The sequence below is a fragment of the Drosophila albomicans genome, chromosome 3 (assembly GCF_009650485.2).
Source record: "Drosophila albomicans strain 15112-1751.03 chromosome 3, ASM965048v2, whole genome shotgun sequence".
Classification (NCBI taxonomy): domain Eukaryota; kingdom Metazoa; phylum Arthropoda; class Insecta; order Diptera; family Drosophilidae; genus Drosophila; species Drosophila albomicans.
This window is the reverse complement of record NC_047629.2, coordinates 36,176,820-36,204,257: the sequence shown is the minus strand read 5'-3', so window position 1 is coordinate 36,204,257 and position 27,438 is coordinate 36,176,820. Positions and strand designations below refer to the sequence as shown.

The window sequence follows — 27,438 nt, the reverse complement described above, 5'->3', positions numbered from 1 at the left end:
ATAATGGCGCCCATACATGACCACTATATACATGTGTGAGTGCGAAAGGGAAGGAGTGTCTGTGTGTGTCTCATCTACATGCAAATTGCATTTACGCGCAAAAAATTAATTATTGAAAAAATTGCGCGGACACCCAAAAGCAAAGGGCTGAAATGCCACCCCCACCCAGCTCTCAAGCACTCGCCCAATGACTGCTCAACCTCCCCCAAAAGTGACTCTCAAACCTCCGTTTTTTTTGTTGTGCTGGCAGCTGAAAAGAAGGAAATGGAAATGGTCAATGGGTTGTGAGAGGGGCAAAGGGGGAGAAGGCTGCTGTTGCGGCCGGGCAATTGAAAATCGAAGCACAAAAGTCGACAGGATGAGCGAGCAAAAACACGAAAAAAAAATACAAAATAAAGCACGAGGAAGCATTACACATATTTTAAATGAATTGAAATAAAAATTTCGTATATAAAAATGTGCGAGAGAATGAAATGAATTACGTACGAGTGTGCGTGTGTGTGTGTACATAAAAGTACAGTTGACGCCACACATTTTGAACGGCAAATGGCAGCAGCAGTTGCCGTGGCTGGTGGGCAGGGTCAGGAGAAGGGGAGAAGAGGAAGGGGAAGGGATTGGTCAGTCAGCATCCTTTTGACATTGCTGAACGTCGAGTGTGCTCGAGTGTGTGCGTGTGCGTGTAAAAGTGTGTGCGTGTGTGTGTATGTGTGTGAAAGAGACTCACTGTCTGCAGTCAGTGTAGAGCACTTCTTCACACTCTCAACTCTCCACAACTCTCCCACCCAGCTTCACTTGCGCCCGCACTGCAAGTAGCTGCAATTTTAAATGGGTTGACTACCGCTTCACACTCTCGACTCTCCACTCTCCATACACTTCACACTCTTCTCTATCCCCAACCAACCCGAAACGAGAAACGAGCGCAATTATATTTCTCCACAAATGACACCCTACAGCATTTTGGGACATGAAAACCCAACTGAATTGCTCATGAATTCAACTAGGAACCGGTTGAGGGAGCATTAAACAGATATGCAATTGCATACTTAATATTGATGATCTTGTAACTTTGAATATATTAGCTCATTATATTTCTTTTTGTATTTGAGATGAATGTTTATATAAACATTAAATAGTTAATTATATTTCTTTTTGCATTTGTGATGAACGTTTATACAAATATTGATGATCTTATATCTTTGAAGAGGTCATTTTATTTAGTTATTTTAGGATAAATATTTATGCAGTTTTCCAATATTGTAACTAAATTGTAAACAAATAATAATATTTATTATCATATAGAAATGGAGTAATGATTTCTATCCTTACTGCTGAGTGTTCAGTTACCAAACGATTGTTTAGTTATCTTTAAGACCATCTTCTATCTTCTCTCTGACTTCAATCCACATCTCTTGATTTTAACTTTTTAACTTTGGGCCTTGACTACATGTCATTAATGACAATTTTAATTTATATCTGGTTTCTTATTCTTCGACTATTTTCTTATACTCCTCCTACAACTGCGACTTCTACTTCGTTTACTTGTGGTCGTTTCGGTTTTTTATTTGCGCTGCGTGTGCACTTGGCAACAGCAGCAGTGGCAAAAAAAAAGGCATAAGCCACCTCCCCCACCCAAAATGCGACGCATCCAACGAACCGCACAGAAATTGCACATTTTCAGCTTTTCCTTTTTTCTCCATTTTTTTTGCGTGTGTGTCTTTTATCTCTCTTTCACATCTATTTTTTTCGTTTTTTTTCGGTTGCATTCTTTTCCATGCCATTTCGTTAATTTTATTGCAGCTGCTGCGCAATTTTCATTTTTCTCTTTTTTGTTAGTGTTGTTGCTTTTGTTGCACTGTCATTGAATGCAACTAACAAACGGAGTCGAGTCTAGAGCAAACGTGACATATCATTACCCACAGCAAAATGCAATGACAAACGGGGCTGAGGGTAAAGGGAAGAAGAAATGCCGCTCTTTTTTTGTCTATATCAGAAAAGTTTGTAACATGTTTTTTTTTTATTATAAGCGAAGGTTTCTCTGCTGATTCGCTTGCATTGACAAACTAAATTGGGTTGGTGAAAGGGTTGAGGGCTGGGAGAGTTGCAACATATCTGCAAAATATCTAATTAAAGTGTCGATTTTTTCTACATACTTTTTTTGTGGAATTATTAACAATTTCATCTAAATTGTAGATATTTTAACATGAGTTAGTATATTAAAATACTTTGATTAACCCAATAGGTATTTTTTAAAGAAGAATTAAATATTATATAATTCTGTATAATTATATTTGTAACTAGCTTTTACCTTATTTCCAAGGTAAAGTTATATTTCATTTATTTTCAAATATTAGAAATATACTTCACTGAAAAGATAGTATTGTAATATACTTATATACTACAAGTATATTAAAATTTCATCTTTTCACTGAAGTATGTTTCTAATATTTGAAAATAAAATAAATATAACTCTATCTTAGAAATTTATGATTTTTCATATCGTACTTTGCTTGTTAGTTAGTTTGTAGTATATTAAAATACTATTTTTACGCATTGGATATTTTTAACAGATTTGTATTCTTTTTCCTAAAAACCTTTTTCACCGACTCTTTCCCATTGAACTTTAAAGCCAATCAGTTCCGGCCATGCCCAACTCTTTAATGTTGATCCTAACTAATTACAAAGGACAGACATGAGCATGGAGCGTGGTTGTCTTTTATCTCAGACCCTGCAGCACATGTGTCAACCCGTTTCGCTGACATTTTTTCGGTGGGGGAAAGGGACTTCAAAGGCAATTCGACAGACCCCCAAAAAAAGAAGAGGGAAAATACCTGACGATTAGATGAAGGGATAAAAAAAGCTAAGCTAATGTCCGGCCAGCTGGCTGCATTGACAATTGCAGCTACTACAATCAAACTCCTCTATCTATTTTACTAGAATCTTTCCCCCATTTCCCGTTGCTTGCCTCGATTTTCGGAGAGGATTGTCAAGTGGCAACACACAAACTGAAACTCAAACTCAAATTCGCATTCGTGGAGCCAAGGCCAACGAACGAACAGCAGCAACTAAATGATGCCACCGAACAAGAACCACCCACTTGAGGTTTAGTTCAGCTCGGTTTAGAGCACTGCTCGAGGGTGGCAACCAGAAGGGATCCATCCGTCTGTCCGTCCGTCTGTCTGTCCGTCTGCCTTGCTTCCTGTTGCCTGCATATCGCGCACATTTTCGCTTTTGTGTGTTGCCATTCTACACGTTGTCGATGTTGTCTCTGTTTTGTTGTTGCTGATGCTGCTGTTGCCTTTCATGACTTTCACTTGCATCCATCCCATCGCATTGTGTCACAGATTCTCTATCTGCTCTCAGCTTGTTTTCTATCCACCACACACACACACACTCTCCAGCATACAATATTCATGCACAAATGTCGCGCTGAGCACACGACGAGTACTATTTGCCTGCTGACTGAGAAGTGCTTAATTAGAGACCCCCTCAATAGAAATGTTAGCTTGTCAGCTTAGTCCCCTCACTGTGGCAGCTCCTTGCAGCCTTGCAGCAGTGGAGTATCATCATATTTTAATTGCTAACAACATTTTTGCAAAGCTTCAAGTGTTGACTCTAGTTCACTGGGGACTATAGAACTTTGGCGTTGATTTATTGCACAGCATTTTCAATGGAATATGTGCCTATTTTTCAAATCAAATTGAAGCAATTTGTAGTGAAAATAAGAAATTAAAAGCTTTACTAAAACTGAGTTTTGTTTATAACACTTTAAATTTTAAATTTGGTTTGAAAATATGTAATTAAGAGGCTTACAAAATATGAGTTTGGTTTATATTACTTTTCGATTTAAAATTTGTAGTGAAAATAAGTATTGCAAAGCTTTTCAAACTCAGAGTTTGACTTTTTTTCATTTTTGTTTTAACATTTTGCTTTATAGTTTAACTCAATTACTCTTGTGTAGAGCAAAAATTTAGAATAGGTTTAAATTCTCATTTAGCTTGTAGATATTATAACATGACACAGTTAAAAAATACTATTATTTACCTCATAAATATTTGAGTAGTATATTTCTAATATTTTAAAATAGCCTAAATATAACTTTACTTTAGAAATGAAGGATTTCCAGAATGTTTTTTCGATATAGTTTTATAAGGAAACGTTTATTTGAATTTATAGTCATTATTATTATGATTATTATTATTATCAATATCATTATTACCATCAAAGTTATTTTATTCTCTTATTAAATACATATGACCAAAATTAGAAAACATTTAAAATAAATTTTTATTTGTTTTTTTTTTATTTACAAATTTGTTGTAGTGTTTGTTTAAAAATGGTTCAACTAAAATTTAAAATATTTAAAATATTTATATATTCATTTTAATATTCTTTCGTCAACAATCTGCTCTCAAGTGTGGATGTGTCTCAGTTCTCCTTCCACAGCAACGTCAAAAAATACATTTCACATACAATACAAAGCCTTGGCCACGCCCACAACGCCTTAAAATAAAAATGCAAGCGCAACTTAAGCGTTTCTTATTGTTTTAAATAAAAACAAGTGACTGCCCAATGCATGTCAACAGCCTATCAAAAAGCAGCCTGGGCCACGCTGGCGTATGCGTAACATGCACCCGCATTCGCATTCATCCGCCATGTGGGCTGCTGCTGCACTTTATGTCGATCTCAGCGCGATTCTTCTTGCAGGGGTTGTTGTTGCTGCTGCTAGTAGGAGAGGGAAGAGGGAGGGAGCAAGAGGGTGGGTGAAGGAACGTGAAAATGGGGAATGGTGTGGGTATTTTTTCGTCAGTTGTTTTTTTACGTGTCGTCGGTTGCTATGCAATAAAAAATGAAATCCTCAACATGGTTGCAAAAAAGAGAAATAAAAAGGACGTTGTTGGGTGTGTGCGACTATCAGATGCGTTGTGATGGGGTTTTGGTTTAATTAATAGGAATTGGTTTGAAAAGATTTACGGATTACAAAATACAAACTGACTGAAAACACTTTTTTTTTAATGTTTATTTACTTTGCCTTTTTCTATATTATTTTTGAATATTATGATAGAAAATTGTAACGCATATAAATAAAATAAATTAAATTATGCCAATTTAAGTTTGGGCTCTTTATTTTGTAAAAAAATTGTAATTTTACCTTTTTACGGTAATAAAAATGAAAAGGTGGCGTGTTTGGCGAACGAACAAATAAGGCCATTCAAATAATTTGCACACGGAGGCAAAGGATTGTGTGTTATGCCTGACTTTGATATATGAGCTGGAGTTTGCAGGGTTTGGAGGGAACAAATTGTGGTAGGAACTGGTTGAGGTTTTAGGCAAATATTATTAAATCAAATATCATGATGATGACATTAGCCCGAGGGCTAAGAGTCGAGCTTAAAAAAAGGTGAATTGCTGTTTGAATTCGTTAATAGAGTAATAAATTTGCATAGGCAAGGAAGGGAAAAAGTAGAAGTAACATAGTTGGAAGTAAAAAGAGGGAGAAAAAGTTGTGAAAAAAGATGTGCCTAGAATGAATAAATAATTTTGCATTAAAGAATAAAATTTTGAAGCAACTAATTCTAAGTTATGAAAAGCAGAACTTTCGTGAAATTAGATCACTTTAAAAACAAACTCTTCAAACTAAAAATTATTAAAGTCTAACAAATTCTATATTTAGAATAGACAATTCTGTAATCCATCTAAATTCCTATACATTGTTTATGTAGATTTGAGTTTTTTTCGTTCATAGCTCAGTTAATCGAGCTGTCGCGAAATATTTTTAATAGCATTATATAATATAATATATAATAATATTTTATGTTTTATATTATATATATTATATATTTTTATATTTTTTATTTATATTTTGTGTTGTTGACGTACTTTTGAGACCTAAATTTGTTGTACTAAGACCAAAAAATTGATTTTTAGAACTTTTTTTATATGTTTACATATACTAAAAACGTATTCTACATGGCATAAAAATATATTGAGGATAATGCGACTCTCCCTCTACTTTTTCCATGTTTCTCTCCCCTAATTCCCCATTGTTATATTGCATTTGTTTCACTTCTGATTCTGACTGCAGCTAGAAAACAATGTGCTGCCTCTTGATGCAAGTGCTCTTTTTACGAACGTGCAACAAAAAACTGTTAGTGCCTACAGCCAAAGAGAGAAAGAGATGGGTAAAAAGAGCGAATGAAAGAGAGAGAGAGAGAGAGAGAGTTGACTGCATTTTCGTTGGGGCGTTGGCAACGAGGAAATGGAAAAAAAAAACGTTAAAGTTTCAACTGCATTTGGTTGCATGGGCGCCTCGCGTCTGCAACTTTTTGTTGCATTGCCGTGTGTTATTTACAGGGAGAAAAGCAAGCTGAACATGGCCAAAAATTTGACGTGTCAGCGACGCCCACTGCGCACAGCAGTCAATGGCTGTCCAATTATCTATTTAATGTGACTTCCTAGCCAATCTATGGTCATAACTTTTCACTTAACGTCACGAGGAAAACCCTTTTGGAAATGCGTTAAACTGCGAAAAAGTGGGAGAGCTTCAAGTAATTGAGTTTGGGGAATTAGGCTTCGTGAATTGCCAGCAGATTAAGACTTTTGCTTTATTGTTGATCGTAAAAACAAAAGTGAAGAAAATCGATGGTTTTTCGCTTTATGCTTATCACTAATGAGATTCCTTAAAAGCCCATAAATTTTTATTTATCTTTATAGGAAATGTAAGTTTTCTTTAATGATCTTTGATGGATGTTTTTAGTTTATGATGGAATTTTAACTTTAGCTTATTAAAAATTAACTTTAATCTGAAGTTATTTTTTATGGTTTTTAAGGAACTTTGTTTGGTATAAGCTTTGTAAATGTTCGACGTATACGTAATAAATAAAATAATGTATAGAGAGGGAAAAAGGCTTTTTGTAAGCAGCTTTTAAAGCTTTACCACATTGCTATTTACATAATCTATCAATCTAATCAATAGTTAAGAAACATGTTAAAAATTTCTTAAAAAAAAATACATGTTCTTTGAACTTTATTAAAAAAAATCATGAATTTTTGCTTAGTATATAAAAAACTTTGCTAAGTATTTTCAGTTTGTTGAAATTTATGATGGAATATTAACTTATTATTATTGGTTTTAACTTATTGAATTTGCTTAATAAAAATAGCATAAACTTTATTCTTTATTACGTATACGAAACAAATTTAATAATATATTAAATCGGAGCTTTTTATGTACAGCTTTAATGAGCTTTGAAGCTTTTGAAAAATATTTGGTTATTAAACTGTTAGAACTTGTACCTTTATATAATCTATTAATATAGTCTCTTCTTTGATTTTTCTGGCCATTTGCGACCCATTCTCGATAGGTAAGCAACATGTCAAACGAGTCTAATGCAATTAACTTAAATGCCGACTGCAATATGCAATTTAGCAAGTTATGTTCCAGACTAAATAAAGAGCTTAAATGCGAGAAAATATTAGCAAAGGCAAAGCCTCAACAAGGCAGGTGGCAAAAACCAAACCAAAAAGCAAAGCGCAGACTGAAGAGTGAGAGGTACAGTTTACAGTTTGCAGTTTTGTTTGCCCACAGGTGACAAAATGCAACCGTGCGTAAGTCGAGTCGAGTCTCTCGCTCTTGCTCTTCCTCTCCTCATCTTCCTCTTCCACTTCTCACTTAGTGTGTCGCGCCCTCATGCGTAAAGTGTGAAAATCCACACGCATCTAACGGAAATGTGAGTGGAAAATCCGCACAAAGGGCGCCGCACGCACGACACTCAAAACGGTGATGGAGGCGGGAACGGTGGGGGGCTAAAAGGGGGTAAGTTGTGTAAGTAATAGGATTAGTTAAGGGCTCCACTTACAGGCCAAGGGTCGGTCTCGTCTTTGCAGCTAAAATGCAAAATCCGCTGACATAGTTTTCAGCGTCTGGCAACTTTTCGAGTGGCCCTCGGCAAGTGTGTCAAATTGCATATCAAAAGTGGAGAGCGTAGTTCTTCTAGCTCCATACTATAAATAAATAAAAACGAATAGAAAAAGTACTTTAAAAATCCAACTGCAATGTGTCATCGTTGTATTTTTTTCCTTTTTTTTTTTTTTGTAAGTTCCGCAAGTTGTTTAATCATAAATTTTATCGCATGTTTTGTGTTTGTTTTGCAATTTGCTTGAAAGTGAAAACTACGAAGCAATTGTTATAAGGGTTGCTGCAAAAGGGGGGCGGCCAAAGTTGAAGAAGCAGCAAAACGAAACAAGTTTTAAATGCACGGCAAAGTTTTGGCAGCTCGGCAGACGGCGTCGAGACAAAAGCCACTCAAAACATTGTGGCCAACTGCGAGCGGGCCAAAAGGCTTCAAGGGTCGCGGCAAGGTGCAACAATTTTGTGCATTTCAAGTGGAAAAAAGTGCTTGAGAAGCGCAAAGAGAGGCGGCACTTAGTATGCGCTCTTTTACTGCAAACTTGGCAGCACTAAAAAAGTATCTTAAGCAGCCAGCGAGTGTTCTTAAATTGCAATGAAATGTTACTTAACTTTATGATATTTTAATTTATGTCAAATTTATTTAAATTGGTTTAGTTTTCTATTAATGCATAAATAGTTTTCAATATATATATTTCATGTCGAAATTACTTGAGAAGCGCAAAGAGACGCTGTATTTGCTAGGCATCCTTTTACTGCAAATTTGACAGCACTAAAAAAGTATCTTAAGCAGCAAGCGAGTGTTCTTAAATTGCAATAAAATGTTACTTAACTTTATAATATTTTAATTTATGTCAAATTTATTTTAATTGGTTTAGTTTCCTATGAAGGAATAAATAGTTTACAATATTATTATATTATATATATTTCATGTCGAAATTACTTGAGAATCGCAAAGAGAGGCTATATTTGTTAGGCATCCTTTTACTGCAAATTTGGCAGCACTAAAAAAGTATCTTAAGCAGCAAGTTAGTGTTCTTAAATTGCAATCAAATGTTACTTAACTTTATGATATTTTAATTTATATCAAATTGATTTTAATTGGTTTAGTTTCCTATTAAGGAATATATATATTTCATGTCGAAATTAATTGAGAAGCGCAAAGAGAGGCGTTAGTTAGTATACAAACTTGGCAGCACTAAAAAAGTATCTTAAGCAGCAAGCTGAGGTTTTTAAATTGCAATAAAATGTTAACTTAACATTTTATTTTTTCTTTATTTATTTCAAATTAATTTTAATATTCATATTTCACTTGGAACATGCTTGAGAATCGCAAAGAGAGGCTATTGTTAGGCATTTGTTAGGCACTCTTTTATTTCAAATTTGGCAGCACTGAAAAGTAACTTAAGTGTAAAGAAAATACAATGAAGACCTACTAGAAAATAAAATTATAATTTAGGATATTACTAATATATTTTTAAAGTACTTTATTTTGCATTTAATATATTGTTACTATATTCATTTAATAAGCTGAATTAGTTTATATTTGCCGATTTTTATCAAAGGTTTATAACATAATTTTGGTACTTTTACATTAATTTTGAATTAAATTTTATTTGCTTTAGTTTCTTGTTACAAATTTAAGGAATTAAATCAGTTTTATATTGGATTTTTCTATTAATCTATACATAAAGTGAAGAGCATTCATCAGGCGATTTCTATTCCTGGCTTCTCCATAACAAACTCACATAAAATTTGCGCACGTTCGCTTTTGTGCTATCAGCTTGAAATATTTGCGACACTTATCAGCTGAGAAATTGGCATATATAGTATATATTTACATACACACAAACACACATATAGTGTATATAGTATAGTCGAATAATGGCAAGTTCAATTTGCGCGATAAGCGCGAAAAATCAACAAAAAACAAAAAATAATAATAAAAGAAATACTTAATCATAGCTGAAATCTGGCAAGAGGTAACCCCACATTTGGCGACCAAATGGACAGAGTCTCTTCCCCTGCGTGCCCCCCTCGTATCGTCATAAAATGTCATAATATTTGCACATTCTATTTTCATTTATGTATTTTATTTTATTTTGGTTTTTTCTGTTTGTCAGAAAGGTAAACAAAATCAAATCGATAGGTTACTGAACCAAAAAGGCGAAACTGCAAACAGGAAAGCAGCTGAAAACAGAAAAGCGAGCAACAACAACAGCAACTAAAACAACAAAAGACAACGTCGCATACATAATGCAAATGCAATAACAACAAGCAAAAGATACGGATACAGATACAGACAGTGAGATACAGATACTGAGTGAGAGCAAAGTGTTGCCAACAATGCGATACGGATTCTATATTTAAGCATAGACTGCATCTTACAATACCGCAGAAAGGAAGACAATAGACAACGTTCCACGTTCTACGCTCGCTTTTTGTATCTTTGGGATACTTGGCTACAAAGCGTTTATTTTTAGGCGGCACGCTGAGAGATTTATTTTTGCGAGTGTGCCGCTCTGTGTATTTCTTTTTTTCCTGGCTAGTTTCATTGCTTCAAATCGCATTTAAACTTGTCGTTTTGAGTGTGCTTTTTTTTTTTGCTCCGCATACCCTGGAAATATTTGACAGTTAAAAGAAGAGATCTTCATGAGTAATTCTTGACAGATTTAAATATTTTATATGAAGTCAATATTTGGCAAACGATTGTTTTAATATTTGTTCTAACTATTCTCAAAATTGCATGACAATCATTGAGGAGTATCCAGCAGTCGTCTTTCTTTTTTCGCTTAATCATGTTAAGTGTACAATTATAAACACTTTCAACAATAGTAAAGAAATTTTTGCGATTATTGCCTATGTTGAATTCGCTTATGTCCGGCTCAAATATTTATATACAGCGCTGATTTTTGGCAGGTGATTATATTAATATTTAGTCTAAATATTCTAAAAATTTCATGATATTTTATATATTTACAGCGCTGATTTTTGGTATATGTGTATATTAATATTTAGTCTTGATATTCTGCAAATTTCATGACAATCCCTAAAGAGTATCACGCATTCGTCTCGCTTTTTTCGTTTGATGATTTTAAGTGTATAATTATAAACTTTCTACAATGGCAAAAAGATTTTTGTGATTAATTCTTATGTTGTTTTCGCTTATGCCAGGCTTAAATATTTATATATAGTGCTGATTTTTGGCATGTGATTATATTAATATTTAGTCTAAATATTCTAAAAATTTTATATTATTTGCTTCAGAGCATCTGTCAATCATCTATCCCTTTTTGATAGATCATGTTAAATGTATAATCATGAATACTTTTGGCGATTGCGAAGAGATGAAAGGTTCCAATACTATTTATGAATAATTCCTATACTATTTACTTATGTCAGACGTCCATATTTATGTATATAAAGCGCTGAATTTTAGTATGTTCTTATATTAATATTTAGTCTTGATATTCTGAAAATTTCATGACAATCGCTGAAGAGTATCTAACACTTTCTTACATTTTGTTAAAGGTGCAATATTAAAAAGGTTTTACAATCGTATTATGAAGAGCAACTATTTTATGTTTTCTTAGAGCTTAGTTTTGGCGTGATTAAGCCAAAATTTCTTTTACAGGGTATCTGTTAGTCGTTGCTTTCACATGTACACTTGTTGTTTTTGCAACATTGCGAAAACGAACTTTGGCAGAAAAATAAAATAATATAAGAAGCAAAAACAATTTAAGACAAATAAACTGAAACGAAACGAAACGAAAGTAAACAACATGCAAAAACGGCACAAAAGACACGAGACGAGGCAACGAGGCAAGAACGGTGGGGGGCGTGGCGGGGGCTGGGGTTGAGGCGAATGTGGAGACGGGAGAGGAGAGGCGATGTCAGCAGTCGTTAATAATTTACATATCTAGCTACAAATCGACCTATGTACAGACACATGTATCTACAAATACACATGAAGCCAACCTTTATGCATGCTCAACTTGTTTTTTCTCGTTGTTCTTTTTAAGGTTTTCGTTGTTATTGTTGCTCTTGTTGTTGTTGTTGCTGCGGTTCTTCGTTTTATTTTGTTTTAATTTATATTTTTGTTGATTTGTTTCTTCGTTTTTTTTTTTTTTTTGATTGTTTATACAAAAAATGCTCGATGTTTATTTATACAAAATTGCATACACATCATACAATAATTTACCTTATATTGTACATGTGTCTTTCAGCACGCCCCGCACCTGTCAATTTAACTCCCCTCTCCTCTTCACCCTCAACCTTCTCTCTCTGGGGGGGCAGTCTACGTTTTTCGTCAACCCGGAAAACAACGACATCAAATGAACAATTGCAAATTTCTGTTCTTTTGGGCACGATACTCCGCTAAGTGACTGACGGACTGACTGACTGACTGTGTGGGCGTTGCCAGAAAGGGGGCGTGGTGCGGGGTCTTGACTGCTGAGGGTTATGCTTTTGGGCCAACCGAAAACAGCTCGTTTAGTGTGTTTTCTTTGTGGCCATAATGGGTGTCGTTCTTAACTGATTGCTTAAACGTTTAAGTGCGGCTGGCGCACGTCAAATTTATTTTTTTTTCAAGGGGATTGGTCAGCTTTTTTATAGGTTGAACTGATAAATAGGTAGAGTAGAGTGTGGGCTTAAAGAGGTATTCAATTAGACAATGAAACAAGGGAATGGGTATTGAAAATTATTAAAAGAGAATAAGAAAATTAAATTAAATTAGTTCTAGATTATAAACTATGATTAAATTATAAGTTGTATTTTATTCTATTTATAATCGAAGCTAATTATTTTATTTTACTTTTGTTTTTAGAATAATCAAAGTATAATTCTATAAGATCAGATGATAATTTTGTTCAAATATAATTTTTTCTACCATATATATGTTTTATATATTTGTTAGTAAAGTTGCATATATGACACTTAATTTTAGAATAAAATATTTGGTATTTCATAAAAATAGTAAATATACAATATTATGTAAAGTTTTTTTAATGCTATTTCCCTATTAATTTCCAAATTTATAAATCAAGTATGAAAAACTTTTGAAAATTTTTTGAAGTTTCTACCACACCAAATGAAATTCCAAAGTGTCTTCCACTACAGAGTAGTAGACAAATAGTAGCAGCTGTCATTTGCACTGCCTTTTCTCTAGATGTTTGGCTTAGCTGATAAGCCGATTTGAATGCGTGCCATCTGCGGATTATCGCAATTCGCAATTTAAACAATAATCCTACATTCATTACCTCTTCACAATGTGTCCAATTAGCAAAGCAACTACAACAACAACAGTGATGAGCACTAATTGTAAAACTCAAATAGTAGCAAAAAAAAGGGCGCAAAAAAAGGTAGTTTATGCACACACAATAAAGCGCATACAAAGTGCAGTCGCAGCACGCGCTAAAAGCAGCAGCAGCGCAGTCGACAGCGCTGTTAACGTTTGACGTTGACGTTCGCTGTAGCGGCATGCCGCAACATTAGAAAATCGACAACAGAGAGTGGAGAGAGCGCGCTACCGAAGAGAATGAGAGAGTGAGCTTTGCACAGCGACTGCACCAACACTAGCGAACTTGTGTGAAGCACACACACATGCTCAGCTGGGGGCCGGCAAAAAGTTGAAAAATTTTGCAATTGTTTTGACTAAAAAAGCTTAGAGAGCGCGCCAAGCAGCCGGAGAGAGAGCGCAAGCAAGTGCATGTCTGAGCTCATGCTAGTGTGTGTGAGAGAGAGTAAGTTACGCGCTCTTTTGGCGCTCGCTGCTTGCTGCTTTTGCTTTATTTTTCGTGTAGACATTGTATTTGTAGTTGGCGGCGAGACCAGAGACCCCAGACCCGTGGCCAGAGCCATAGCTAAAAGTTGGCGCGCGCTTTGCTCCCACAGAAAACAGACGTCGTTGTCGGTCGCTTAGTCGTTGCGTCGCTGCGTCGATTTGACGCCTCGTCGCTTCACCTCCGCGCTGCCTTGTGTCAGAGTTTCGTTTCGTTTCGCTTTGGTTTCGGATTCGAATTCGGTTTCGGTTTGTTGTACTTGATTTTGTTAGTTTAGTTTCTGTGTCTGTGTATGTGTGTGTGTATTTTTTGGCATTTTGTTCGATTTTTGTGCCGCTTGCAGTCGTCGACCGCCAACGACGTCGACGTCGTCGACATCTAATAAAAAAGCTGCACACGGTCTATATATGCATACTCGTGTGTGTATGTGTGTATGCATATATTTATTTAGGAGAGTGCCGAGTACTTGAATTATAGAGCGCAGACTGTGTGTGAAAATTGTGGAAAAAAAGGAAAAATGTAGTCGCCAAAAATTCAAAAACAACAAAGAGCAAAATGCCAAAAAAACTGAGTAGATAAAACGCGCGCGGCAAACACAAAAACAAACAAACAAGCTAGCAGAAATATTAAAAAGCGATTTATGAAATAAACAAAACACACGCGGCGTATAAGCAACAACAAGGAGCAAAGTAAAACGAAGAAGTAGAAGCAGTGGGAAGAAGCAGCAGCAGCTGTGTGATGTATAAGAAGAAGAAGAAGGCGTTGTAAAGCAGAAGAAGCAGCAGCAATTGCAGCTGTAGAAAAAGCGCCAATAATTGGTATTACAAATACATAGATTTAACTTAATTGCAAAACGACAAATAATTTTGTCAACGTTTGCAGCTTTATTTTGCAGTTGCAACGGTAACTGCAATTGCAGCTAAAAACTGACCAAGTGTTCGTGTCTCTCCCTTATGTGTGTGTGCGAGTGTATGTAAAAATTTGATGTAGCTGCATTACGCGAGGGTGTCTGCATCTCTGTCTGTGTGAGTTTGTGTGTGAATCGTGAGCACGTGCAATTGTGCAAGTGTATTGGTGACTCTCGCTGTTCTCGATGTCAGCGTTTCAATGTGTGTGTAATTTGCACGCTGCTGCTGCGCTGCAACTGCGCTCAGTAAACTTTTTGAGGTTAGTGTTAGTTGCACACACACACACACACTTACAAAGCTTACACATTTATATATCCTCTAATATAGCAGTTAGCCAACTCCCCCCTCGTTACACCCTTACTCCAGAAACACACACCCTTTTATGCAGATGAAGTTGATTTGCGCCAACGAGTTAATTTTTTGTGGGTTTTTGTTGATGCGACACACAAAGTTATCGCTGTTATCGTTTTCTGGCTTTCCGGCTTTCTGTTTTGTCTGTATTCTGTTTTATTTTCTATTTTGATAGTTTTATGTTTGCTTGTTTTGCTTTTTGCTGTTGGATTTCTATTTTTGGCTTTTTTTATGGGCTGTCAATTAGTGAATTTAAACCGGAATGACTTTGAATGCAATTCGTTAACTAGATTAACTAGCAAACATCTTTATTAGCTATCGATTTAATACAGCGCAATTTAAACAAATAGAAGCAGTTTGTTTAATGAACTTTTTTAGTAAAGAGGAAGAAACAAAACTGGACTGAAATGTTGCAAAAAAACCATTTAAATAAAATGCAGATAATTTATTAAAGATGTTAAACTATCGAAAGTAAGCTGCACATTCAAAAACATAATCTTTAAAGTTAAAGAATTTAAAATAATCTACCATATTTGAAATAAATTCATAAAACTTCGATAGTTCAAATAAATATTTATTCTGTTTGAAAAGCATTATAAAAATTATGGTTATATTTTATGTATTTATGTATTTAGTTAATAAATATTAAAATTCAGATTTCATATAAGGCTTTTGCTATAGCCTTATTATATTTATAAGCCTAATTTAAATTCCTAAAAATTAATAAAAACTTATTTCCTTTTGCAAAAATAAATAAATGAGTAATTAATGCAAAAACTCAAGATTAATGTGCTTATGTGAAGCCCCTTCGTCAGACACACAAAGAGACACCAATAAAGCTTAGCTCTTCGCTCTGAAGTTAATTCAATTCAAAGTCAACTTTGAGTTCGCAAAAGAGAAACGTAGCAGACTCGACTGAAAAGCTTCTTAGAACTTAATGGAAGTTTTTTTTTTTATTAAAGCTGAAACTCTAATCAACTCACTTAGAGTTCTTCTCATTTGGTTTCTTTCAACGTTTCGAGCCCCCACTAGTTGTCACACCCCCTTTGAGGAAAAAGAGCGGGCAAAAGTTCCGTGCATAAAGTTGAATAACAACAAATTATATTTTAGTCTATACTATGTGATAATCCAAGGCCACGTCTTATGTGAGGTGTGAAAAGAGTTTGCACTGTTGTGTTTTCTATTTGATTTATCTTTTGAATGCAAATACGTTTATGGATTATATATTTGATACAGCTTTTTATTAAATTTTTATGTTTTCTAATTGAATATTCAATTTTATTCTTTCTTTACAGCATTAATAACACTCAACAAGAACTATTATAATTCAACGAGCCAAAAGAGAGGAAATCACATCCAATAAACATTTCGGGATAAACGAAAAAGGAAACGCATATTTTTGCAATAAAGAAAAAGGTGAGTGGAAAATGTGGAAAAGCGCAAAAGTAAAAATAGAAAAAAAAACGTATTTTCTGGAGCGTTGCAAAAATTAAATGAAAAGCGAGTAAAAATCAAAAAACAGAAAAAATGAAAAAAAGGAAAAAAAACGCACCACGGAAAATGTTTGCGCGTAAATCAAGTTGACAAAATGCAAAATGGCAAAACGAGGGTTTTGGGTGATGAAGAGGGGTGGCAACACCGAGGGGGCAGATAAGTCACACACACACACAAATACAGAGGCACACAAAACGGCACTAATGAGCAGCGGCAGCAGCAACAACAAAAGCAATGCGAAATACGCAAAAACTAAAAGCAAATACAAAAAATGAGCAGAAAAAATAAAAGCGGAAAGTCGAAGCACTTTTACACTAAAGTGGTATTATATTTGTGATTAGTGAATTGCAAAATAACATAAAAAGTCAGTTAGTCAAATAATATAAAAATGGGACTTAAATACTTTTTGCTTTTTTGTATTATTTTAAGCTATTTTAAAGTGTAATCGAAAAGTCAAAGCAATATTAAACTAATTTAATAAAATAGTAATCTTTTTGTTATTTGATAAACTAGGTAAAGGCATAAAAAGATTAAAATGTAGTAAGTAATCAAAAAACAAATGCAAAAACGATATTCTGCAGAATATAAACATAATTTCCTAATATTATATTAATCTAAACCAAAAACAGATTTTATAGAAAAAGTTAGTTTATTTTATTTGAAAAATCTCTTTTATAGGCCTCAACAAAATTGTAATGAATATGTTTTCCAGAACACCAATTAAATTCCGTAATATTAATTTAAATGAGAATCCCATTTTTAAAAGGCTTTTCAATCTCATCTTTAAAATCTACAAACTGTGTGCCAAAACATTAACACCCTTTGAAAGAGTATAGGAAAAAAATTGCCACAAATCATTTGCGATTTTTTTGCTTCTCTCTTTTGCTCTTTTTTTCTTGGTTGGTTCAGTTTTTTTTTGCGAAATTCCCCCTGAGGCAAAATTCGTTTATTTTGGGTGTAGGGAGAGCAATAGAGAGGAGGAAGGGGAAGGGGGAGACGAGGAGGGGGTGTAATCTGTGGTGCTGGTGCGTATCTAAAAATGCTGTATGCGAATGTCAGCCCATAAAGGAATATGATGAATTATACGCGAAATAAAAAAAAAAAAACAAAATCAACAACATTAACAGCAACAACAATAATAAATTTTTTTTTGCACAAAAAACTAAAATCCACACAAAATGTTCAACAGCAACAAAAACAAGCAAAATCACTTAATTGTGTGCCCCAAGTGTTTGACTCTCCACATAGATGAGTGTGTGCTTGTCTCTGCATGTGTGTGTGTGTGTGTGTGTATCTGTATCGGATGTGTGTATCTAACAGATACATCTGCAATAACCTAATGCATGTGTGGCGTGTGGAACTGCCATCGAATCGAGCCCCATCTATCATCATACTGAGATCTCTCTGTCTCTGTTCGAAATGTTGCCGGCAACAAAATCTCCTCTTCTTCTTCTTCTTCTTCCTCTTCTTCATCGTGTTCAACTGCTGCTTGTCTCATTTCTCATTCTCATTCCCATTCTCATTCTCGCTGTTTTGCTGCTTTTTTTTGTCGCCACAGAACGTCGACGACTTCGAAAATTCGACGCGTTAATTAAATGTGCAGATATTTACGTCGAATACGAGATAAAACTATTTAGAAGGATCTCAACACTTTAAACGAATTCCAAACACACTTTCACTTTTGTTTATTGACAGTTCTTCAAAATGGGATATAATCTATTACTATAGATAATAATATTGAGACTTAGCTATTAAATAAGTAATGGATTTCTTGAAATACCATACCTTAAAAGGTTTGTGTTACTTATACTCTCGAATTTAGTAATTTACTTTGCTTAAACATGCCCGGTTTTAGTTTAAGTTTAAATTACCCATTGACTTGGATGAATTTAGAGAAAATATAAAAATTGCATTGCAAATACGAAAAAAAAGTTTTTCAAGAGAATTTTTTTTAAATTGTGGTAAAATTAGATTCTGTGTTTAGAGGCAGAAATCATTTATAAGGAAATCATTTTAAGTTGTTTCCTTTCAAAACTTATTATGTTCTGTTCCTTGTATGATTTTTGTATAAAATTTAAAAATTAATATATCAGTAGAGAATAATTAAGTATCATGAAATATATACTACTACTCGTATTCTTAGTACACTTTGGAGAAATACAAAAATTTAATTTAAATTTAATCAAAGCAAAGATTGATTTTGTTTAATAGTTACTCTTAAATCAATTTAGTTGCAATAATCGATTCATATGAATTGCCAAACTTAATGAAATTTTCATTATACTTTTTGATAGAGTATAGAAAAGTACAGCTATCGATGCTTCAGCTAGGTGGATGTAACTCTCCACATTTTGCAAAATGTTTGCAAAAAAAAAACCCGAAAAATACTACAAAAGATGAAAACAATATAAAATTTGGACGCTTGGACGCTTTGGTCGCAATTTTCATGACTCATTTTTTTTTTTTTTTTTCGGCTGATATTTTTGTTGTTGTTGTTGTTGGTTGATTTCGTCGTGTGTCGTCGTTGGCAATTGTGTTTTACCTGTAGTTTATGCGCGCTCTCTTTCTCTCTCTCTCTCTCTTCCACTCTCACTGTGGCGGGCTTAAAAAGCTCTCTAGCGCTCTCTTCTAGTCGTGAAGGGGTGGTGGGGGAGGAGGAGGGAAGCTTTTGTGTATTGAATTAGACGACTGCACAAATTACGTTAAATTTTTGGCGCTCGTTTTTGTTGTTGTTGTTGTTGCTGGCGTCGAAGCAACAAGCGCAAAAAGTTTGCCAATTTGTTGTTGTAGTTGTTGTTGCTTTTATTTTTTTTATTCTGTTCTAACCTTGAAATCAAATTGTTGTTGCTCTATCGTGTTATTCTATTTTTTGTGCGCTTTGCCAGATAAATACAATAGATAGATAGGCCCATGAGTTTGAGTTCTTTCAAACACACATAAAAAACATTTTGTGTGTGTTCTTTTCTCTTTTTTGCGTTCTATGGACAGATTGTAAATCAATTTCAAAGTTCGAATTGTTTGCTCAAAGTAGAGTCATTAACATAATGAGCGTACTGTCAGGGAAACAAGTGATCTTTAAATATCGCAATAGCCATTTTTAATGAATATTTAGCAAATTAAGTAAAATTTGTATTTTTAGTGTCTTTTGGGATTTCATGAGTATACAAAATATATATGTATATACCTGTTAGTCCACTATAATTTGTGTGTTGTTTTGCTGTTAATGTCTTCTACGAGTGCTGTTATCTATAATTGAGTATTGACAAATTATTTCCGTTTTATTGCCTCGTTAAACTTTCTTTTGACTTCTCTGAAAATAGAAAACTTTATCAATTTCGTTAGACAGAGTCAATAAATATTTGAAACAGCTTTTCGAGATTGATCTAAGACTGTAAATAATTTAACATTTCTCTAACAGAGTTCTGTTAACAGAGTAACATTTTAGTTGAAGATTTTAAATGCTATTAAAAAGTTAACATTACATAAAATAGAAAATTTTATCAATTTGCTTAAGAAGTCAATAAATTTTTGAATCAGCTTTTAGAAATGGATCTACGACTGTAAATAATTTAACATTCTATTAACAACCTTCTGTTAACAGTTTAACATTTTAGTGGCAGATGTTTAATGGTATTTTAAATGCTATTAAAAAAGAATGTTTAACGCTTAAAATATATTAATTTTAAATAAACCATTAACCGATCTTTAAAGTCATTTTAAATATGATTTAAAATATTTTAAAGTTAATGCCTTCATTAGCATGGCAAATAGTTAACAGCAGTAAATTTTTATCGCTTACTTTGTTAATGCGTAAAGAGCATAATTTGTGTATTAATAAATGTTTAATTAGCTTACCAACTCTTTTATCGTTGACAGACTCTTTCGCTGCCTCTTCTCGAGCGCTTCACTTATCGATCATACTCATCAAGTATACGAGTAGTTGACGCATTTGTGGGCAATTTTAAAGCACGCTTCGCTGGCAGTGAAAGTTGTCAACGGCGTTGTTAACGCCTCCCCTCAGGCTCTGTTTCGACGACGATTTCTACTCTAGTTTTTCTTTCTTTTCGTCGTTTGCTGTTGTTTTTTTTTTCTTTTTTCTATTTCTATTTGAAATTTCAATGGCGTGTGGGCAAGCAAAAGAGGAGACTCAAAGCGATTCAGCCAATGGCAGGCAGCATTTATGGCCATTAATATCTGGCATTCATCTCTTGTATCTTTTGTGTCTTGTCTTGTCTTGTCTTCTGTGCATGTGCATTTGTAAGAGTACAACTACAACTAAAGTGTGTGAGTGCGAGTGTATCTTGTATCTTTTATGTTGTATCTTGTATCTTGTGTGTTTAACTGCTACCACAAACGGCGCGTGTCTATTGTGTCTCGGCTGTCAGGTGTGAAGTAGGTGGAGTTTATCTCCATTCGCACAGTCTTCGCTCACTCATCATTCATCGCGTTGAAATTGCATTTCGATTTGCTCGGCTGCCTTCCCAAGGGGTTTACGATTACGCATAGTATAAACTGTGTATGAATAATGAATGCACATGGGGGAGAAACAATCTATTCGAAATGCTCCTTAATGCTCATTGTTTCAGTCTGTTGCTGTTTTGTCATAAATTAAATGCTAGATTTAGTTACGTTCTAGCTGAGATTGAATTGAAAATAAAGATGCATAACTATCTAATGACACTGACGAGTTCTTGAGAAAAAGATTAGCATTGTGATGAATTCGAAATTTTGTATATAGTAAAAACCTTCACTTATTTCAAAGTTAAACAATTGAAAGGTTCCCAAATAAATAATTTCGGATCTTAGAACTAACCAAATTGGAGATTATTTAATCAGAGATTGAGAACTTAAATTTACTTAAGTAAATAAAATTTCAGGAAATAAATAAAGATTAGGAAAATATTAAAATACTAATATATTCAAATGCTCTCGAATTTTATAATTAGAAATAAAAAATGTTATTATAAAAGATAATTTCTGAGCTCATAGAATAATTGACATAATTCGTTTAGAATCCCAAAAAAAAATAAATAAATACAACAGAGTATAATCTTAGCCTTCCAAGCTAACCAACTGAATAATTAGAATTACAAATTTTAATCTTAAAGATCATTGCTGAACTTAGAGGAAAACTTACGAAATTTTCAGAAACAATGCAATCACAAAGAGTTTCCCCAATAAAGATATTCCATTAAAGATCTTGTAACTGCACATTAAATAGAAATTAACATTGAGCTAATGCAAATTTGAATGAATATATAGTTTCCTGGAATGATCAGCCATAAAAGTGCAACAAGTTCCTGCCTGCCGCATCCATGTGGCGAGTGATTGAAGCAAAGAGCCTGTCATAAAGCATCATCTGCTTTCAGTTTTGGAGATCGTTGAGTAAAGCATTTAAGCAAATGTATCGCACTAACACTCATTTAAATGGCCGCACGCATTTCAAAGTAAAAATAAACCACACACACTTTACATGTGTAAGAGCGGAAGAGAAGTAGTGCCTATCGAGGTAGGGCAAGTGGGGCAAAGCGGTGCGAAAAACAAACATGCCGTGCTTCTACTTAGATAGTGCAAGTGCAAGTAGAACGGGAAGGGGAAGAGGAGGGGGAGCAGAAAGAGTAGCGACAACGAACGCATAAATTGCAAATGCTGTCGCGCTGCCAATGGAGCGCAATAATTCACAAATAGCAACAACATCGCATCGGCAAAGGCGACTTCGTCTCCACACGATTTCGGCTCACCTCACTTCGGGTTTCGGGCACGAAGTGCAACTGCATTGCACACAGTCCCAGTTCCAGTGCAATTTCTGTGCGAGTGTATGCGTGCCTTTGTGTGTGCATGCGTGTGAGTGAGTGAGAGTGCAAATGGCAATGCGAGAGTGCGAGTGCGAGTGCGACCATATCTTTTAGTTTGTTTTGCTAGCGCGACGCGTCGCGGCGTTCATTTGCGGGTTCAAGGTAGTTTAGTTCTCTCGCCTCATGCGATTCCACTCACACACGCACACAAGTAAACACGCACTCGCATAGCTACGCACACACGCACACACATTTGAGTATTGGAAGTGCGTTGAGTTGCGATTCGACTCGATGCGAATCGATGCGGCAGTGTTAACTTCTTGTAATTGTTGTTGTTGTTGTTGTTGTTATTATTGCTCTCGTTTGCTGTCGCTGCTCTCTTTGTTGTTGTTGTTCTCGTTGTTGCTGCTGCTGCTGACACGCATTGCGTTTCCAATTGATATTCTCCCAATTCATTTTGGCACTTGCAAAACGTTTTCAATCTCTTTCGCAACCGCAAATTTGTTTTGACTTTACCAATTTAATCGTAAACACTGTAAATCTGAACGAAAGATGAATTACTTAACATTTCATTTCGCTCAATGGATCATTTATTATTGGAAAATGTATTTACAGATGAAAATAAGATTATCCTAAAATCAAAATAAATTCGTGACTTTTTGAAATGTATGTTAGTTCCAAAAAATGTGTCTCTCCGATTTCCAAAAATAATTGTATAAGTTGAGACTTAAAAACCAACTGGCCAAAATTATATATTATGTTAAGAAAGCTTGGGTTTAAAGCGTTAAAGAATGTTTAGAATATACAGATACTACAATGAAATTCTTGTTGGAATAACAATTGTGAATCATGTCTAGAATCTTACTATAATAGGCATTTACCAATTTTAAAATGTAAGCTTAGGATTATTAATACTGTGCTAAAATACTTTCTCGAATAAAGAATGAGGATTATGTCTTATTTTCAATGTAATAGTTGCTCACTTTTCTTATTAAGTCTAAAACTGTCCGAATTCTAAAAGATTTATGATATAAAGTTCGTTTAATTTGATAGAATTTCTTTAATTTATGAGAAAGTTTCGCTTAGTAGGTATCTCTATATCATTAACTTGGGAAAGTTAACATGTAGGCCTAATTTTTGCATAAATTGTAAAACTCTTAAGATAGAAATTCGATTGTGATCCAGCAAATTAACAAAACTAATAAAGAAAGTATCAACAGATTGTGTTATATAGTTTATTATGTTGAATTGTTTATTTCATTTGTCTTACTTAAAATCAGTGTTGTGTAATGCATTTAATATGTAGGTGTAATGCTAACACTTAACTTAACTACCTGTAAGTGTTGTGAACTGCACTTTTAGAGCTCTTTACTTTTGTTCCTCACCTCTTGAATTGTATCGTGCAGTGGTTTTTTTTGTACAGCTGATGCTTAATGGGTTCAATAAGTTAATCAAAAATTGTTAAGCAAGTCAATTACTCAATGGTTGTTGTAGCATGTTCCATGATTGCCATGACATCAGAGTTGATGTTTTACGTTCTTCACGTTGTTGTTGTCTATTCCTGAACGAAGACAGAAGGAGAGAGGGAGAGAGAGAGAGAGGGAGAGAGTTGCGCGGAGATTGGCAACTGATGAGAGCCAATAAGTTAGTGGGCAATGATGATGATGTTTATGGGGCCAGGCCACATGTTTTGGACGGCACTTTACTTGTATTTTGATGTAGATTGGTAATGGATCCCACTCTCCATCTCTCTGGCTGTTTAGGACAACAGTTCAACACTCGAAACAGGCCACGAAGTGGGCTGCACCCTCTTACTATGTATCGCTCTATCTGCAACTGTGTGTGTGTATGTGTGTGTGTGTGGTTGTATCTGTGAGAGCCGCACGCTTGTCGAGACCTTGATCCCGCATTAAAAAGTTGGCACGTCGTGGGGCAACAACAACAACAATAACAGCAACAGCAGCGACAACAAGAACATAGCAGCAAAAGAAAAAGAAAAGAAAAGATAAAATAAGACAAGACAGAGTCGAAGTCAGGCAACACACAACAACACAACACACAACTCATGACAACAAAGGAGGCACAACATGTGGCCGACCAGTTGCCAGTTGCCAGTTGCGAGTTGCCTCCAAAATGGGGGTGTGGGAGCAGCAACAACACCAACAGCAAAGAGGTGGAGGCTAAAGGGGGCAGCGAGGTCAACGGGGAGGGGAGTTGTCCCAGCCTGCTTGGCATGCGGTGTCCATTTATGCGCCACTCCTCTCAATCAGCCGCTGATGATCTTCATTGTTTTTAATTTGCGTCGCATTTTTATTTTATTTTTTTCCTGATTTTTTTTTCTCTTTTTATTTTATTTTGCTTCTTTTCACTTTTTACTTAGTTTCGTTTTTTGTTTGAAACTAAAAGTTTTGTCAGTTTCTTTTGTATACATATTTTGTGCATTATTATGAAATTTTGGAATTTACATTTTTTATAATTGAGAAGTTGAGACACAATTTATATAATGGAAATTTTTAAAAAGATTATGTACAACATGTTAGTTGTCAAATAAATAGCAGTAAAAACAGTTTAAATAACAAGAAAACAATAAACAGAAAATGAATTAAAATAAAATAAAATAATATAAAATAAAAGAGATATATTAACCATATTAAAGCATTATAATCATTAAAAATACAATATTAATAAAAAAATAATAAAAATAAATAAATAAAAAATAAAATTAAATTGAAATAAAGAAAAATAAATAAAAGAAAAATCAAAGAAGCAAAATATTACGTATACGCCATATGCTCTATTGAAAGTTCTAAACTTTTTGATCTAATAAATACTAAATTAATAAAAAATAATTGAAATTCGTTTGGAAATGACAAAAAATATAAAATATTTATGAACAGAATTTATTAATAAACATAATTTACTATAAATACAGCAAGTTGAATCTGGAAAAAAAACTGACTGCAAAATAATATACATAATGAAAGAGTTTTTCAGGTTCATAGTTATAGAAATAAGGAATTTTCTAACAACATTTAACTAATAAATTTATATTTTCTTTCTATTATCCTTTCAGTTGAACCTTTAAAGGGAAACCTGTAATTTCTTGGAACCCCATTTCCGATGTCGAAACGAAATTAAATGTTCAGCAAAAAAAAGGTTTTCCCGCGTAAAAATTAAATGCTTTGGCGATCAACTAAGAAAGCAACAAACATAAAAGAAATAAGAAAATATAATTTGAATACAGAGAGAAGGTAAAAATAAATGCGGCACTTAAGAAGAAAGGAATTTTAAATGGAAAAACACAAAAAAGTAACAAAAGAAGAAGGACAACACCAAAAACAAAACAAAAATGCGAGCCATGAAAAGAAACAAGTGAACTAGGCAACAAAGCAGTTAAAACAAAGCAAAATCAAACCCAGAGAAATTGAAGAGAGTGAGAGAGAGAAAAAGGAAACAAAAGAGAGAAAACTGCAAAGATGTGCAACAAAAGTCAATAAACAAAAGAAAACAATAAAGACGCGAAGAGCTCAAAAGCAGAAACTGTGTCTAGTCGAAGGACAAGCCACAAACTAGAAGAAGCAACAAAATAAAAAAAAACAGAAAAACAAACCCCAAACTATAACAAATAGAAACAAGTAAAGAGTAAATACACAAACAGCTGCAAAATGGCGATAAATTTCTCGGCCTCGTTTGCGGCATGCATCGCCGCAGGCTTGAAGGTGCCACGCCAGATCATGTATTGCATAACACAGGACACCGGGCAGCCTTATGTGCTGTATAAGGACTCGCAGGATGCGGAACGCAATGCGGGCGCCATTGGGGCAAGTGCCGCACAATGGGGCAGCGACATGTACCCCAACATCCAGCAGCAGGCGCAGCAACAGCTCACCGCCCACCAGCAACAACAGCAGCAGCAACAGCAACAACAACAACAACAGCAGCAACAACAGAACGCCACAGTGGCAGCAGCTCAAGCAGCAGCAGCTGCCGCAGCAGCGGGACAGCCGCAGAGTCCGCCAGGTGGACAGGACGGGGGGCGGGACAATGGCAGCGGCGATGGCCGACAGCAGCAGGTGTCGCCCAGCTCCAGTCCGTATCCCTCCGTGCAACAGCAGCAGCAGCAGAGAGCCAATGGCAATGCCGACGACGATGCCATGAATCAGGTGAGCACAATGATAAAAAACAGAATCCGACTAGAATTGTTATAGCTTATTTCAATAATAAATACTGTACACTAATAAATTACTGCTAATATAAACATAAATCTTTGATCTTGAACAGTTTTCTCTCAATGAATTCAACTTTTATACTCTTTAATATATAGAAATTGAAATTCAGCAAAATAAACAGATTATAACTTAGTTTTAAAATCGAATTGAGCTTAATTTTAAATGGATAAAACACGTGATATTAACAATAGTAGTTCCCCATAATATCATGGAACACGTTACTCTACATAAAAAATATTGCATTCAAATTGCGTTTGATTGCAAAGAAGATCGAAATTGAAATGTTATATTATTGACTTTTCTTCAATCTTGTTTAGAACAATTTCCCATCCAACTTGTGTTTGATTTAAATACAACCCTGGATTTGTAGATTACTTTTCATATTTACTACTGCAGTCTAAATACGCATTTATATTAAAGTATATGGATATAAAATAAACCATATAACAAAGAACCTTTATTGTTAAAATTTAAGTGATCTTAAATATCCTTTCATTAGTATACTAGCAAGATTTTAGTTTTACAGTAAGATTTTCTAATCTCAAAATGCAAGTTAAGCCTAAAAGTCGTGATTTAAATCTTTTCTAGCAAAAGTATAAGAGTCTTTAATCAAGATTTTGTTCATTCTGTGTAACAATTTGATTGTGCTTCAATAAGTAATTAATTTTTTTGCTAAATAAAGGTGTCTTGAGTGCGTTTTTGACATAATTCACAAATTTTTAAGTTCGAAATTTACTTAATTTTAAAAATAAATTGAGGATTAAAGTTCTTTTATAAGTACTTAATTATTTGCGTTCATTTCCTACTTACATATATGATATTTCTTCACTTACCGATTAAAGTAAAGACAAGAAACAAAAACATAAGATTTAATCACTTGATTTTAAATATCTCATCACTTTTTCTTGATTCAGTAAATCTATTTTATTACAATACTTACCCAATTTAAAGTGCAATTAATTATAAAAGAGCTTT

At 34.4% G+C, this 27,438-nt stretch overlaps 1 protein-coding gene across 1 annotated transcript in view; it reads left to right on the top strand.

Moving 5' to 3' along the window:
* LOC117572289 (myeloid zinc finger 1) overlaps positions 1–27,438 on the top strand; it is a 46,128-nt gene that overhangs the window by 3,077 nt on the left and 15,613 nt on the right. Inside the window, exons 2-3 of the mRNA XM_034254999.2 lie at positions 16,241–16,361; positions 25,308–26,397. Of these exons, the coding sequence (XP_034110890.1) occupies positions 25,900–26,397 (498 nt within the window). The 5' untranslated portion in view covers positions 16,241–16,361; positions 25,308–25,899. The remainder of the gene's footprint in view (positions 1–16,240; positions 16,362–25,307; positions 26,398–27,438) is intronic.